Below are 17470 nucleotides of genomic sequence, written 5' to 3' on the forward strand. Positions count from 1 at the left end.
TGACACTCGACCGCGCGGGAGGGGACTCGTTCGCTGGAGAGCGTTCGGTAGCGGGTTCTTCTGAATGATCAAATGTATCGAGGAAAGGGGAGCTTTCCGGGGGCAGAATCCTGGGGTCCGGATTTGTTTCTAGAAAAGGGGGTTGCTCGGAAGGATGGTTGAAGGAAGCATCGAAATCCGGATCTGCGTCTGAGACTTTCGCATCTTCCGCAGATAATCGAGAATCTGAGAGCGTCACCGCATCTGTGGGTTCCGGGTCATGTTGATCGGCGGCGTCGTCGTGGTGCAGCGGAAAACCCAAATTGCGTCGTATCGACGGATCTAGATCGGCGTCTCGCTTGTTCGGTGCTGCGGCTTCTCGATTGAACTGCTGTTCGCATTTCGTTGCAGTGAACTCGTTGCTTCCTTCCCTTCCCCCGAATGGCGTTCGAGTCTGTGGGTCCCGATCCGCTGATGAAGCGAGCCGACCGGAGACTGGTAAAGTAGAGACTGGTAGTAGCCCCGAACGCGAACGTAATACGTCACTCGGCGGCAGCTGCTTCCGGAGCGCTGACTCCCTCCCGGAACGACTGTTTCGGCAGAGAGACTGATGGCTGAGAACTGTGAAGAGCATTTCATAGTATCGAGCGCTTCTTTATCGATTGCTCTGCAGCAGTCCGAGGTTGACTTCGCTCAGAAGCCGACACCCTTTGGCTTCCGGGTGATCACTCCCTCGATCGAATTGATCCTCCGAGATGGCTGGGTCACCCCAATGGTCGAGTAGGTCTCAGGACGCGCTCCATAGTCGAGCGAGTGAACGAACAGGAATCGAGGTAAAATGCAGGGGGACGAACCGAATATAGTATCTACCCATGGGGAACTCACATATTACGCACGCTAGAAGGGGAGCGTCGATTTTCATCATTCTCCTCCCGTACAAAGAATTCCAACCCGGATCGGCCACCGAAGAAATCAGCTGGAGATTATTCAAGGGATAGAATCCACCAGGAGGGCCCGTGGTCTAGAACATTTCCGAAGCTGGACTATTCAATTCTAAACGGATCATTATTGAAAGTCGTGACTGAATTCCTGATTGAGCTGAGTCAGTTGCTTTATTTTTCGACTGTCCAAGATTTTTCGCCGATTCACTGCGTCCATGTGAGTGGAAATCACCGAATGACCGAGCGGGAAGCAACTTCGTGGAGGTACACAGCGGGATGATCATGTGCTGACAGAGCCGGATGGATTTCAATGAGGATAAGCGACTTCTGATATCCTGCAGAGTTCTCATCTTTCGATGGGCTCCATGATTGGTGATAGAGACTCCATGAGAGAGGGCGCATTTGTTCAACGTATGTAAGTGCCTTTTTATTGTTTTTAAGTGTAGGTATTTATTCTGTTGTCCTAGACCCTTGTAATCGGCGTCCAGAATAGTGACAGAATCCTTGATTCAGCAGGGGAATCCGTTTCCCATTCGAACTGTGGAGGGAGCCGAACACTCAGAGTAACAATTTCATTTGGGGTCGGCAAAGCACAAGCGGGCTCTTTTTGTTCGGATCGCAAACGAGCCCTTCCTGTGCAAGTCCTGACGAGCTTCGAAGGTATCGAGAGCCACTTCGGTAGATCGGGCAGCAGAAGAAGAATGGGAAGTTCCGTCTATCCCCCATAAAACTCGAGAGCACTCTATACTTCCGTGCCTCGAACATTTCGCGATAAACGGAATTTGTCGACGACTTCGCGCCGCGGCTGGTCCGCTCGTGAGACTTCGTGCCGCGAGCCGAGAGAGCTTGCCGTCGCCTGCACACGAGGGAAGTCCAAGCGAGCTGGTCCGAGTGTGCCTTCTTCCCGAGATCTTTGTGAAGATATCTCTGCGACTAGCTCATCCGTTCCGCGCGTGGACTAATAATCTCTGGATTACTCGCTTAGGAGAATCGAGGAACCGATGCTTTAGGTGCTTCCGATTTTCCTCTTCCCGGGACGATTGATGATGGTTCAAGGTGATTGTACTTTCCCTTTCTGCCTCATAGAATATACATAATGACGAAAGACCGGCGTCGCTCTCTATGACGAACGGCAGCAGAGGATAAGAGAGGGGGAGTGCTAAATCCGAGTGCGCTCGCACCCGACTAGAGGGACACGACGACGCGGAAGACAGTGCACATTAGCATGGAGAGTTGATGCTCCCGAATTCTAAACTCTCTCGCGGGCTTTCCGCGCGATCTGCACATATGATAAGGTCTTCCCCGTTAGACTGCATCTAACATGTGACGTTTTCGGCGAGAGATCAGAAGCGATCAAGAGACCTTACATTTGGCAGAAATGACAAGAACACTGATTGCGAACGACGCAACGAAACGACTACGTCGTTCCAGCTTCGACAGGAATCAGACGACTCCGGCGCTTTCGTCGTCAAGTGATTCCCAAAATCCATTTCCAGGATTCATCACACTGACCACGCTGACTTCAGAGAACACGATCGCCGAATTCTTCTTCCGACTCTTTGCTGTGAGCCTTGTTCTCCTTCCCGTCGACGGTTTTTGGTTTCATCCTCACGGAATCCTGCTGGGAAGTCGAGTTCCTCAACTGATTGGGAAGAACGGTAGAGGGTAAGTCCAGGATACTATCGAGAACCAGACGTCCGCATCAATCGAATGAAATGAGTCTTTGAGTCGTGAATTTCTTCGATGATCTACGTCTTGAAGAGCTCAATTGGTGATCTTACTTTCGCGCTGTTCATCGAGGCTGATCTCGAGGAGAAATTGTTGAGAACATTCCCGAAGAATTTCTGTCTCAGTAGCTTGCCGTATACGACTTGTTGTAGGAATTCCCTCTTGAATTTGCGATTGATGAAAGCCAATAAATAGAAGTATGACGAGTATTCAAAGATCACAGCGACGTTCGATAGAATGACATGGACCTTCAGACGAAAGCCTGGAGGATCTGAAAGCATTGCGTTGTTGGTCATTCACGGATTTCATATCGCTCATGATGGGGTCCGTCTCACAATCCTCTCCTCCTCTCTTGCCCGGAGTTAACTTTATAGCGTCACTCACCGACGTCCTGATAGAAAAGGAAAGCGAACTCGGGGTCGCTTGTGATATACATTATTTCAGAGAATATCTTCACGCACGAGAGCGCCAGCAAGGACATGGTCAAGCGATTCTCTTCAGCTCGGCGCTTGTTCGCTGTATTCTGCTGGTTATGCGAGAGAACTCGGTCGTGAGCTCTGCGATTCGCTCTATGGACCTGCGGAGCAAGATGAGGAGGTAAGACGGAACGATTTCGAGGGGTAGAAGACACGTTTACCTGCTTTCCCGCGAAGAGAGGTGCTCCGGTATCTGATTTTCCGGGGAACAATAATTACCTACTTTTCCTTGTCTATTCTGATCCTTAAGGATCGCGTGCATGAGTGTAGAACGAACGAAGAGGAGGTAGAGACGTCTTATTTATCGACTTGAGGTGGAATATCTGCTTCCGGAAATGATATTGAATCGAGGCGGGATACTCTGATGTGTCATGTGCGCAGTCTAAACGGTAATATTTGTTTACGGATCTTGTCGAGAAGCGGAAACGTCATCAGATGAGCTTCGTGGACGTGACCCGGCCACGAAAGCCGCCGAACAAGCGTAAACAGTCATCGCTTCTCTGGTACCGATCGAAGGGCTGTGCAAACAAACTAAACTGTATTCTGACAGATGGCTGTAATTCGTCCGGATCGATGCACAAACGGGGAGAATCTAAGGATCGAAGATCACGGAAATGAGAAACATTGTTCGATGTCCCCTGTTGCAACATGTCCTGTTGCGCTTCATGGTCTGCGTCAGTGTGTCGAGAGCAACGATCATACATATTTGATCAGAATCACTCGAACTTGATTGCCAACCACACCCATTCGGGGAAGCCGCATCGAGCGAGCGGGAAACGCACATTTCCATGGCGAAGAGGGCAGCGACGCGGTAATTAATTAATCTCCTCTCCTCCCGTGCACATCTTTCGCTAAATGTACAAGAGAGACCCATGAATGGTCGGGAGCGTAGCAATAACATTCGAGGCAAAGACCCTCCCTGGTATTATTCACCCCACAGCGGAGTTTAGCGACGAAGAGGACTCTTCGTGAAGGGGAACAACTCACCACAAAAACTATGAGTATGTTGAAAATTGTGAGAACGACCGTACAAAGTATGTAGATACGGTCCCAGATCTCCAAATAGATGCTGCGAACTCGATTCTGCCAACCCGAACTAGTTATCGTCGTGGCTTCGACGCATCGAACGCGTTCCATGAAAGGCTCCAGGAAGAGGCCGCTGATCGCCTCGGGGGTCAAGTTCAAGCTTGTTGGAGCCACGACGAAGTAACCTGAAAATTTTCGAAGTCGCTGTAATTATCGTCCCGGACAAATCGCGATTGAAGCTCGATCGTTTGTCTGTTGTGCCAGGAGAGGAAAACTGTCTAGACAGCCGAGACTCACAGGTATCGTTGACATGAACTGCTCGTCCGATGAGATCATCAGGTGCTAGTTTGGCGCTCTCATTTGTCTGAAATGAATCATGGAGCCTCCCTGTCTTTCTCAATCGCTTCAAAATATGGTTTCGGAACAAGATCGACTCCTAGAGGAGATTCTCGGGATTTCTCCAGGCAAGAAGCTGACCAGAACCATGATCGTAGCCTTCATGTGCGTCGCTCCGAGCATGGCCCAATTGCTCGCCAACTTTCCATCAGTCTTGAAGGTTAGGTTCCGTGGCACTTGCGGTAATCGGCAATGCCGGTGCAGGCAATCCAGCGAATATGAACTCTGGTTCAGTCTTGGGACACGTCGGAAATCGAATCCTGCTTCTCCAGCGTCGGAGGCACATCGTTCGTCCGGTAGATTGCTCTGAGAGCTGAGCGGGAATTCCTCATTGAAGCAAGAGAATCGGTTGCTGGAGACGACCTGCGGAGCAATTCTGTAACGGTCAGACAAACTCGATCGATGCGAATCGTTCCCGCAGCCTGCGAGCAGGCGCGGGGAAGTTCGGTGGCATACCTCATCGGTCATCGGCATGCACTGGAAGTCGGTCACGATTCCGATCCTTGTTCCTTTTTTCGGAAAGTCCTTGTTGGCGATCGCGACTCTGACCTGCCATACTCGCATGAGCTGAGAGCTACATGCCACGAAGAATAGAACGATGCAAACCTTCTTCGCGCGTTCACGCGTGCAGAGGCTCTGGGTTTTCATTGGCCAGCGGACGTAGACAAATCTGCGGGAGGAGCGGGGAACGAAAATTCATGGATGGGGCGATTGGCTTCGAGCATGCTGTTCGTGCCGACGGGCTGAGCGGCAGAGGCAACGACGATTTCCGGAGGTCGAACCAAACAGCGGTTCGATTATTGTGGGCCCATCTGCGTTCACCGCCGGGGGAGAGCGCTCAATACGACGAAAATCACTCACCTTTCCATTGTCATGAAGAGCGTCAGAAGGACGAGCCATCCTATCATGAGATTGGACACCACGAGGTAAACGTACCTGGAGACCACAATGGCATCTACAAGATCATTCCCCATTTCGCATCCTGATATCCCGAGTATTCCAGAATACCGATAATCGAATGAGGAGCTCACCGATCGTAGAGTTTTAGGTAATAGGCGGTTTCGAGACTGAACTGACAGATTGCACAACGGGCCACCGAGAGGCCCATGATGACCACGAGGAGGATCAGATCGCCCAGCGCTATACATTTCAAGTACACATACGGTGAGTCGTTGAGATGTCCGTAGTGTATGGTCAGGAGCATGAAAAGGTTGCCTATTATCCCGAAGACGGACAGGGTAGGTTGAACGTATGTGTTCGCGATCGTCGTCCACTGCTCTACATCGCTCGCCTGGGTGTCGACCTGAAGGCTGCAGAATTACGCTAATGTCAGACCAGGAATTGATTTTCAGGCGATCAATATATTTGACGGTGGACTGATCCATCCCTGTCTGCTTCTCTGATGTTTACGGTATGCGGTCATCAGTCAGTCACGGGGGGGGGGGGACACTGAAGAAGCCAAAGTGCAAGATGCGAAAAAATTCTGAGTCTGTTCTAGGAGCTCTGAGCCACGTTCCCCGTACTCTTTCCCTGGCCTGCTCGTCCAAAATGAAAACAAAGGTGTCAGAGCACTCCCGGGAGAGCTTTTGTTCAACTCGGGGAGTCATTCGGTACATTGCTTAAGCGGAAATTAGTGGCATGGGCTCCCAAAGGCCTCGTGTGAGTAGTGAATGACGCGAACACACGACGACGGAATTCATGACTATCTGCATCAGATGCCACATGCCGATGAACTCCGCTCTCGGAGTGACCTCTGCGCCTAATGCTTCTCCGCTGCCATCAAATCGTTTATTATGGTGAGAAGAAAAAACACGGCGGGGAGTTTCTCAAGAGCTGCTTCTTCTGGATTCCGTTCGAAAAACGCGTCGCGCTTATCTGTCCATTACCTTCTCTCCACTTCTCTTGCCGTGTACGCCCCGACGAATATTCCAAGCTCTCAGCTCGAGCAAAGAACTTCTTTATGGTCATTGTTTGAAAATCATGGAACTCTCATTGTAGATCACGGGGACCGCAGAGCCATGTCGAGAGCCCGCCTCCGGAGACTAATATCCGAGTTCTGAAATCGGACTCTTTGAAGTCCTGTATCCGTCTGCCATCAGAGCACTATTAGGGCGACCCGTAGTTACTCGTCAGCACAAGTAACCACCTGGACGACGATCCAGGGAACGAGCGGCAATCGAGCGTCGGGCGTAACTTCCGAGCCCACCGCCAGCGGCAATGAGGGTCCCCAAGGAAGACTCTGTATTGCGGCTAGCCATCAAGGAGCCTCAGTCAAGCGATACTCTAAGATGACACGGACGTTGCCTGAACGTGCGCACTATTCTCGACCTCACGAATTGTGTGTGAAAATCTTCTCCATCGGAAGGTTGAATGAATGGAAGTGATAGTCAATTGAGGAGCGTAGGCTATTTTCTCCACGGGGGTTGTGCAGAGATCAGAAGATGGAGAAACATTGGAAGCGTGACTCGTCGACACCTCGCAAGAACCTGCGACGGCATGACCTCGAGTTTTCGAATCTTTCACGATTCTCGTCGAAGTCTGACCCGGCTATTGCGTGTTTCGCGGTGTTCCCTTCATCCCCACCTCTATCATTGTCACCGTAGTCTCGAATCCTTTAGTACAGCAGGTGGCAAAAGCCTATAAACCAGCTGAAGTATAATTTCATCAGGTGAGCCCTTGTCTCGGGGACTTAGACCCGTCACAAGGATTCAAATCCCGTTCCCTCCAGCATGGGCACGGGCTCGTGAGAGCGGACGTGAATCTGACAATATATCTGATCAACCCTGAAACGTTGTTTCCGTGAAACAGCCAGATATTTGCTCTGTTACGTTCTGTTTAACTTTGCAGCTCGGACGACTTTCGGTCCGATCCGCGAGGCCAAAGACCGAAATTGAGATTTCAAACGCGAACAGAGTACACAAGCGAAACAAATAAACGAGAAACCACACCCAAAATCGCGATTTCGATCAAACACCTCAATTTCCGCTGCGTCGAATATACGGAAACCGGCGCTTGTTGCCTTCCCACCTTTCCTGTCCGGAGCTCCCTTCTTCGCTACATTTGTGAGACATTCACAAGCTGAGGGACCGCATGGAAAGGGCATGGCCGACGAAATGTCAGTCAATTTAGGATCGTTCCTCTCGCGCAGGCCGAAGAACGAGCCGAGTCGGCTTTGAAAGAAAAAATTCCCGATGAGCGGGTATAAGAAGCATGCCCACAGTGGAACTATCCAGGCATGTTTGGAGGTTTTTCAGAGCCGTTCGAGCCGCTGTGGGCCTCTCGGGAGAAAGTGGATGGATGAGTGACTGCAAATTACACCCGTCAAATGATTTCGCTCAGTATGAGTCGTGATTGAGGTTGAAATGGAATCTAGCTACCAGAAGTGCTGAGCGGATGCCCTCGCAGAAAAAGCTGGATCACCGCCAGTGAAAGCTACGCAGACTGTTCAGCCGCGGATCCAGCCGGCGATCGAGCTGCGATGTCGCGATGCCTGCTTTAAATAGCTACGATTTGCGAGCGCTCTATTGATTCAATCCAACACCATCAGAGGTATTCATTCGTCGTTTCGCGAACCATTGAAACACGAGCACCGGTGCCCTGCTGACGTCGCCATTACGTGTAGAAGTCGCGCAGCGAACGACCGAGCGACCGTAAGCGCTGCGCGAGGGGGAAGTTTTCAATGAGTTAGCTCTGGGTGAGAAAAACACGTGTCTGCCGCGCTGAAATCCACGCGAAGCTGGCGACTAGCGAGGGACTGCCAATCTTGTAGGTCGCCTCATCTCGATGGAAGCGTGTTCGAATCTCCGATTCGAATCGATGGAATGAATTCTAGTACTTGGCATTGAGACTTGTCCAACGAAACATCAGGAAAGATCAGCGCTACGATTGAGCTTTCGGTCGGCCACCATGGTCGATGTCTCCGGAGAAATCGTTCTTGAATGAGCGCATCGGTTCTCGTGTATTTAGAATGGGTAAATGGGGAGAAACTCGTGATGCGTAGTCGATGGATGAAATGCGGGTTGCGGGTGGCGACGCTGTATTATGGTGAACGCTTGATTGGAAACGTCGCCGCAGTGTGCCCTCTCAGGGACGAATTCAAATGTTCGTCTGTGTCAGCGGAGGAAAAAATTCGTGGAATCCTATCTTCTCCGCCACGATTCGTTCGGTAGCTAAGTACCTGGCGCCACGGTGTTGATGCCATTCGAATGTATTCCGAGACGACGGAGACTACTACAATTCGGCTCGAGCGCCAGTTACGAGTTTTCTTCAGTCACAACTCTGCGGTCTTTCTTCTCGATTTATTCTCCGAGCAACTCTGTCGGCGGTTTCCTCATTCGATCTCTCAAAGGATCCGAGTGTTGGATACTCACCAGCGATGATCCATCGGAGACGACATGATGGGGGGCTCTGAAGAAAAGGGAAATTCGATTAGGTGATTAGGCACTTAGCAGTAAGGAAAAGAGTCGGGGCTTTCGCCCTGTACACGATAATGCAGTAGCTATACCATGATCCCCAACCCTTGATTCTTCGTCGACACATGACAGCGGAATTCCCGTTCGCGGGAAGGAACTCCTCGTTCTCCATTCATCATCCCTGGAAGTCTCCTTCTCTCTCTCTCTCGTCATGCTGAATGTTCACGGTAGGGCAATGGAAAGGACTCTACGTGATGTCTGACGGCACCGCCGTACACAGCCGCCCTTCGGATAACGAAACAGACTCGTTCGTTGTCCGGAGCCAAGAGGGATTTTCCAGAATAACCGCTTTCTGGAGATGGACACATTCTCTGGATCTTCGTCAAGTGATCACATTTATCGCCGCGGCATCGGTTAGATGATAACAGAGACTACGATGAATGTCGCTCTCGGACTTCTAAGTTCGAGCAGCGGTATTCCGAAGAGGCTCGGATCTGTAGAACCTCCCTGTATCGGACCGTACTTGTTACGCGAGAGGGATCTCCGAGATAAACCCGGAGCAGTCCGTTCCCAAGTTTTCAACAGACCCCGAACGGTTCCCGCAACGGCTTTTCGATACGAATGGGTCAACGTTCCAGGGTTTCATTCCAGTTCGTAATATCGTTCCGGGAGAAACAAAGGTTGAGCGAGCAGAATAACCACCGCATTGAGCGGGATTTCCAGAACGCAGGATGTTGACAGAGACCACGAGCGAACCATTTTTTTCTTGAAGCGTTTGACTCACGACCAGACGATGATTCCTCCACTGATGGAACATGAGGCTCATGGTCTCATTTCCTTCATCGAAGACAATTCTCATTGCTCGAGACAATGCAAGAGGAGAACCCAGCGGAATCGTTGTTGCCGATACGTGGAGTCTATGCTAGAAACGGGAAGTTGCTTGCTAGACAATGACGAGCCCGGCACGGAAACATAACCTCCGGATGCCTTTGTAGGATGTATAGATGTAACGCGGTCATGAGATTACATAATAAACTGCTCCCGATGGACATTGGCTGCGGTGCTTCAGGAGCCCGAGGTGGTCCGCACGGTGTACACGACTCTGCTGAGCACGGCGCTGAGCAAACTCGCTGTGATCATGATGACTTATTCAATGCGGCCCGGATGCGCATTTTCTCACGAGTACAATTACAATGACACCAAGTTGCATCCACCGCGTCAACGTCGATGTCATCAGAGCGAGAGACAAATGTACCGAACGGAGACCTCTGTCAATTATACAGAGTGCTATGAGAAAGAACAAGGGTGGATCCGACAACTGTCCCATGAGGGTCGGCACTGCTCAGATTTTGGGGGTGCGGCGAAAAATTGAAGCTCTCGGGCAAAAGGAGCGGAGAGCGACTCCGGCAACATGGAACTGATCGAATAATTGATTGATTGATCGATCGATCGATTGTTCTCCGGCAGAATGACCTGCTCCCCGTCCTCAAGCCTCGATTTACTAATCGAGTGGGATCAGCTCTTGGAATTTTTACGCGAAGCCTGAAAGCTTCCACAGACCCCGAATTTCTCTCCGAGTGGAAAATCTCGCTTTCGGCATCTCGAGCTCCATCATAACGCGAGCTCTTCCATCGATCTCTTTAGTCGGTGAAAATTTCGCTGTCCATTGTTCGACCAGCCGTTGAGAAGAAGAAGAGGACATTCCGATGAAAGCGCGACACACTTGTGTTCATTCGTTTGCGGCTCTCCCGACGGCCGCTCTCGTTTTGCTCCAGCAAAGATTCGTCGATCGATCGTGAGCACTCATCGATGAGACCTACGACGTCTCATGATTTTTCCTTTGTTTTGAATATATGGCCGAGAAGCGCTCCGCTACACCGACAGCGAATTCTCCGACGCCGACGGCGGAGAGACTCGAGGACTCCTTCCTCGATCGGAAGGCGTCCCCACGAGCAGTAACGCGCTCAGGTCTCTTCAGGGAGGCTCCCGTCCCGCTTCCCCCGAAAGTTTCCCGTGGACACGATGCCCGAACTTCGACTACGTACCGAGGATAAGTTTTGCGATCCGATCCGTCAGGTTATGCACTTACAGTTGCCCGACATTGTGACACACGAGAGTTTGTTTGGACTCCAAGAGGCCCGTTTCACGTCATTTAGAGTCACTAAAGAACGTAGGCGCTATTTTAATCGCGCGAATACTGCGAGCGGAATCACCTTTCTGAAGTGAGTTCGTGCTTCGCGCTGTCCGAACCGATCACCGGAAAGGGCCCCATACGCTGGCGCCATCTGGAATTGGTAAAGGGAAACAAAACGTCAAAATGAAGTCAGAAAAAGAAAACTCTCCGATTCTTCCTAAGTTTCCGCCGCGGTCGACGGCCCTCTCGGACAGTATTTGCTGGAGTCGATCTTCCGTGAAGTCGATCGCCGAGCTCACCCTACTCTTATATGGAGGAGTCGATCCCTTCTCGATTAGGCGATCTTCCGCAATGAGATCTAGGAGACAGGTGGAATCCGTCCGGGAGCGCTAGCAGGGAGATTCTGGAAGGAGGATCACCGGTCGCGGGTGTGCCGCTAACAGTCAGTTTACATCTCGAGCGAATATTTGGTCAGCAGTGATGAATCTGCATGTCGAACGAGAATTTCTCTCTTGCTCCCTCCGACCGTAATTACGGCAGAGGCGGAGTCACTCATGGATTTGCCGCTCATAGGCTTGATGAGGCCGCTGCCGCATCCTGAATCCTGGATGACCTGGAGTCCTGCCAACATGGCTTATCATCCCATGATATTGTTCATACGCATGTATGCCATGATAATTCTCTGTTTCTAAGCCATCTATCTTCGATTGGCGAATGAAAAAGATATTCTCCTTCCCTTGTATCACATCAGCTGATCAGCTTGACTGATACCATCGGAGCGATGAATTTATTTTACGAAATTCGTCATCACAGTCGGGCCGCTCTCCGCTGGCAGGTGAGCATTTTGGCGCCGTTGCAGAGTGCCACTGGTGGAGCCGGAGCGGCTGGATCCCAGCTTTCGACTGGCTTATAGCCTGAGCGAGGAATCTTCCGTTGCCCTTGCTCGGAGGGAAAACTTGCCTCGCTCCCTGCTGGAGGCTGCCGGGCTCGATTAGGCAACCTCTTGCGCGAAACTCCATCCAGGTATTCAATGCAGAGACCTCATGGGGAGAGGATTTCTACGTGAGCTTCGAAGTCCCCAGGAATACTCATGGAGCTCGCTCCATCGAGCTGCAGAAATACATAGCTTCTGCCAGCGTACGATTGTGAAGTTCCTCATTCGGAGTCATAGGTGAGCAGAGATAAGGAATATAGGCGAGGGCCAGCACGGCATAGAATCGAGCAATGGTGCGGATCTGGCGGCGGGAATTTCCGAAACGGGAGGAGCTGACCAACGAGAGGAGCCCTGACTCGTCGTAGAGTCGTAATCAGGATTGTGCGACCGTAGAACATGGGGGAGTCCCTTTTCCTTGTCGTCGAAGGTCGAAGCTCGATAGGTCCGGAATACATGGCAGAATAGATCACATGGAGAGCTCTTGGAGCGGATATAAGATCATGGACTTAAGATCGACACCAACTTCAAAGCTTCGCACCTCGCCGTTCTTCTTGTTTATGCCTTGTCGCGCAACACTCGCACCCGTGAGAACCCGCGCTTTGAGCCTCGCTCCGCCGAGCGACCTCCGCCGCGTCAGCAGCGCTGTCCGCAGATGAGCTTGGCGCGATGATGAGACGCGAGGATCAGATTGACATCGACCAGAAACATTCCAGCAGCGACGGTGTACGGCGACCCCCAACCCTTGGACACGAGCCCGGGAGCGAAATAGAATCCTGGCGAGGAGATTCCACGCTTTGTATAGTCAGAGACAGGTGCTACCTAGGTGCTGGAAATTCGGATGCCGCCCGATGGGCTTTCGAAGATTAAAGATGGCAAAAGAGGATCAGGGAAGCGTGAAGCCTGCTCCATGACAGAAACAGGACTCATGACTTCAAACATGATCTGCGCAGGTAAGGAACTTCAGACCGATTTGGACATTCGCATCTGGGATGGCCAATGGAGCAGTATAACAGTATACACGTCGGACGGGAAACGAAGTTAGCATGTCCGAGACGCCGGCTGAAGCTAGTAACAGCCTGCGGAAGCTCAATTTTCATCCACGGGACTTTGGTCTTGATTCCGAAATCGATTCTTATGAAAGCAAATGGTACGACGAGCGAGTCTTCCGCATGTGTTTTGATCAGATGGAAATTCTCTGCCAGAAGCTGGCGCGAACGCGATGTGAGTGGACTCCTCTTCGGATTTTCGGTAATCGTCAATTGAAGCACACTGCTTACGAGACCGGCTCAAGGCTTATGGTGCGTGCTCGTCGACCGTAGAATCGGAGTCAGATGTGGGAAGGTCATCGACGAATCTGGCTGGAGAGGATTTCCATTATAGAATCGGGCGATTTCTTTCGGCACTATCGTCGAATACATAATGAATATCAATGGGTGTCTTGCACTGATAGCCAAACGCCAGGGCGCGACCCCTGTGTTCTCGGGACTGCGCGTGGAAGTTGAGCATTACGTCGACGCCGTGGGTGAAGTAGCGAACGGAATCAAAGGTGGAGCAAGGAAAGCGATCGCTTGGAATGAAGTTCAGATGAGAATGCTCAACAGGGTATGACCCTGCAGAATTATGAAAATCAGCGTTTCCATCAGCTATCTGCCCCATTCTGAAATCATCTCATCTGTTCTGAATCTTGGGGGGTTCCAACTCCTCAATCCCATGCTCATCCGGAAGTACTCCCTGATCAGATCGAGACAATGTACTGTTGTGGAAACAAAATGTCGGTTGAACCGTCTGAGGATTACAAAAAAGCTCTGCCCGCTCTGTCTCAGTTCGACTCTGTGCAGCCTATGGGCAGCATGGCTACAATGAGCAACGTTTACGCGGTCACTTACGGTGAATGCAAGAGGAAGCTGACTCTGAGATTGAGAAAGAAGAGCCCCGGATTATGCTTGGAAAAAGCTATTGCGGTTGTTCTTACGCCAGATATAAGTTTGGAATATTTGCTTTTCTTCCGCACCGAAAAAGCGCATGTCTTCGTTCAGGTGGGCGCCTCGGGAGAGGGTGAGCATTCCATCTCGCAAAGGTCTGTATTATGATTGTTGTGAAATTCTCAAAAGGAACTCTTAACGAATCAGGAGGGTCCATACGGGCTCAATCTGAGGGAATTGTTCGACTCGCGACCCTTCCGGGAATCTTACGTGGCGTACCTTGCGAACAAGCTCGCCGACTCTCTCCGGAAGCTCCACGCTCTTGGCATTATTCATCTTGACATCAGGCCCGATACGCTCGTTTGGAGGAATGATTGCATCAAGGTAAATTAGCGGGCTCGACAGCTGACCTGTCCGACCTCAGGATCGCCAGCAAGCCTCTTAAATCGCCGCAACTGATTGTGATTCCATTGAAGAGGGTGAACTAAGCTGAAATTTCTTTCTTCTTAGTTCGTCAACGTTGAACACGCCAGAACATGCCTTGGGAATTTCGTTCGACCGACGAGTCAAAACAGGAGCTTCTATAGCCGAACTGCCTTCGAGTTCTTCGGGCCCAAAGTCCGTTGCTCCTCGAAGTTCTACCGAGCTCCCGAACTCGTGCATGGACGTTACTTCGGTAGAGCCTGCGATTTCTGGTCGATGGGAGTCACGTTGTTCCGTCTGATTTGTGGGAGATTACCCTTCCGATCGAAACGCTTGGACGAGCTGAACGAGGCTATCACCGAGAAGGAGGTATTCCTGTTTTTGAAACAAACCTGAATCGGTACGCTGAAAGGATCCACTTGCAGCGCTTTGGGGCCTAAGCGAAATACGTCCTTTCCCACAAAGCCACAATGGATACCGAGATCAGAGAAGAGATTCTCCGCCAAATTGAGGAGCTTCCTGACGAGCTTACTCGCGAAAGACCCCGAAGCGAGACTGGGATCGAAAGGCTATAGCGACATAACCAATCACCCATTCTTGAGTAAGAACGCCGGAGCTTTCAGGTGGGTTTCGCTGCGAGGAGTATACTTCGGAGGAATCCGAGTTCATGAGACGGGAAGCGTTCGATCGAACCGTGTTCGAGCATGGTGATGTTGGATTCACGGGTCTCGACGCTGAAATCTCCGAGGAGGATATTCACCCCTATCCGATCCGGGTTTCAGTGGAAAGAAACGCGTCGAATTACCTAGGAAACGAAAGGTGATGTTGCCGAGCGACGCGACGCAGCCCAAGTTTCACGAGGAGCTCCAGCGCCCCGTGACGCAACATACCAATATCGAATCCTACGTGTCACCGAAGTGGTCTAAGATTGACGGTGAGTAGAAATCAAAGCACGGAGAACACGGATGAGACCTGCCTGGGATAGGCCGGCGATCTTCATCTATTATCTGTACGCTGCTTTATTCTTGACCAAGCAGCCAGATCCGCTGGTCCTCGTCATTGCTCGTAGGGAGTCTTTGACATGAATCATTCGTAGGATGACCTTCCGTTCAATTCGCAGAAAATTATTCCCTCGACTTGTCGTCGGAGTCGCTCGAGTCGATTGAGTCGATCAGCATCCAGCAAAGAACAGAATCGACGTCGAATAAGGGCTGGTTCCAGCGCTGGTTCCGCCTGTGATGGCGGGAAAAATCGGAGGTTTCATCGGATGAAATTCTCACTCAGTAACACCGGAGAAGTTCCCAACTTTGCCGCCCACGAAGGATATGCACGAAGAACCTCACCCTGAAACCCATCAGCCCATATTCCGAGTTCGTGCTTTGTGGCCACCGATTGAACACAGAAACCATACATTGGGACGTTGGAGAAGGCGAGTAAACTGAATCGAACATGCCGAACTCGGTCGACTTTGGAACCAGAATGGGAGCCGTGAAGCTATTCGTCTTGCTAATGTGGAGTTCTGAGGATATAGTGACTCGATACAAACAGGCGATCGGCGGCTTCCGGCGCTCGGGAGGGACGCGGAACGTTCGTCACCGATGTTGGAGCGCCAGGACCAACAGGGGCGTAGCGGCAGCGAGCAGCTTTTGCTCCTGTCTCCATTATCTTGCATCAGAGCTATATCGATTGGAAAATCCACCGAACAGGTTATTCGGCAGGCAGCTGAGCTGTTTATAAAGCTTGGAGCTGAAAGTTCTGTGGATGCCAAATGATGGGAGGCCAGGTCCCGGAGAATCTGGGAGTCAGCTCAGAGATTCACAGGGAGACGTTGCCGTCTCGCTTTGGGGTCTAACGCGCTTAGGAAGAAAGGGGTCGGTAGCGTGGTCAGTGTGTCATTCCAGGCGGAGCTGGGCTCAGTAGATGTCGGTAGAGGGTCGCATTGGTATGTCGTTCTCCTCCTACTTCTGCTGTTTGTTGTCTCGATGTCCCTCGATGGTCTACAGCCCCGGGGCTCTCGAGCGACTGCAGGCCTATTTAAGAGTTTATTTATTATCTTAGTTGTTACCCACTGTCAGCCAGTGCTGAACAGGGATTGGTCAGGGGCCGAACGGAGAGCATTCGTAATAACCTGGCCAAACAACCCCGGGCATACACAGGGAGAAGCTCTCCTCGAGAGAGCAAAAGAGACAGAACGACTTCTGCGAGCGATGGAGAGAAACTGAGAGACAACTGCCTAAACGGGACCGACCTCGCATTGGCGGCCTCCGTGCCCAAGCAGTAATTGTGTCTTCCAGCGTGCGCGATCCCAGTCACAGCCCCGGGAGGTTCTTTGGGCCAGAAGTTGCGATAATGCTCATCTCGGCTTCGATTTGAGGCTCTGAAACTTCAACCGGTCACCCTTCACGTCACCTCCCGCCAACCCAGGTACATCTTTTTACGGTTCCTCCTTTCCTTTACGGGATTGTCGCCAACTGCGCTGAGTAGCGCGGCGTCCCGGGGAATATTGGCGCTGAGCTTCCCGGCGCCCACTCGAGATCTCTAACAACCTGCCTTTTTTTTAAATGGAGAACGGTAATTCTCTGGATCAACTAGAACTGTTAGAAGAAAGGGAGAGGGATCGGGGAACGAAATAAAGGAAGTAATCCGTTTCCTGCCAGGGAGCCATATCTCATGAATAAGCTGAGCCGTTGTTTCCATCCTGCGACCTTCGTGAGGGGAAAAAATGTGTTCGAATTGCAGATTTCCACAATCAAGGTCACGGTGCTCCTGGCAGTCGGTGGGACGAGTCCTCAGGGGAGCGGCGGTATCCTCCGTGGCTCGTGAGGCGCCGAGGATCATGAGTTCACTGCTTGGCCTCTTCTGAAGGGTTGGCGGCGCGCTGACCGTAACTCATCCTCCCTCATACCGACCTGACTGTCCAGCGAGCTCGGTTGGCTTGCGAGCCGGCCGACGTTCTCCTCAACTCGCTCGTCCGTTCGCCTGCCTGCTCCGCCGCTCGGTGGGTCGTCCAGGTTCTCGTGCCTGGCTGGCTGCCTCTTCTCAAGCATTGCGGGTGATTTACTGCGCAAACACCAACCAAGCAACGGAGGAGCGAGCATA

General features: G+C 51.5%; 1 protein-coding gene across 1 annotated transcript in view; it reads left to right on the forward strand.

The window, feature by feature from the left end:
* Nucleotides 1–13445: 13445 nt before the first annotated feature.
* LOC100899371 (Down syndrome cell adhesion molecule-like protein 1) overlaps nt 13446–17470 on the forward strand; it is a 183255-nt gene continuing 179230 nt past the window's right edge. Inside the window, 6 exon segments of the mRNA XM_029112184.1 lie at nt 13446–13628; nt 13766–14062; nt 14156–14332; nt 14459–14740; nt 14837–14994; nt 15154–15305. Coding sequence (XP_028968017.1) covers nt 13446–13628; nt 13766–14062; nt 14156–14332; nt 14459–14740; nt 14837–14994; nt 15154–15305 — 1249 coding nt within the window.

This window comes from Galendromus occidentalis, unplaced genomic scaffold, assembly GCF_000255335.2.
Source record: "Galendromus occidentalis unplaced genomic scaffold, Mocc_1.1 scf7180000077485, whole genome shotgun sequence".
NCBI classification, from domain to species: Eukaryota; Metazoa; Arthropoda; class Arachnida; order Mesostigmata; family Phytoseiidae; genus Galendromus; species Galendromus occidentalis.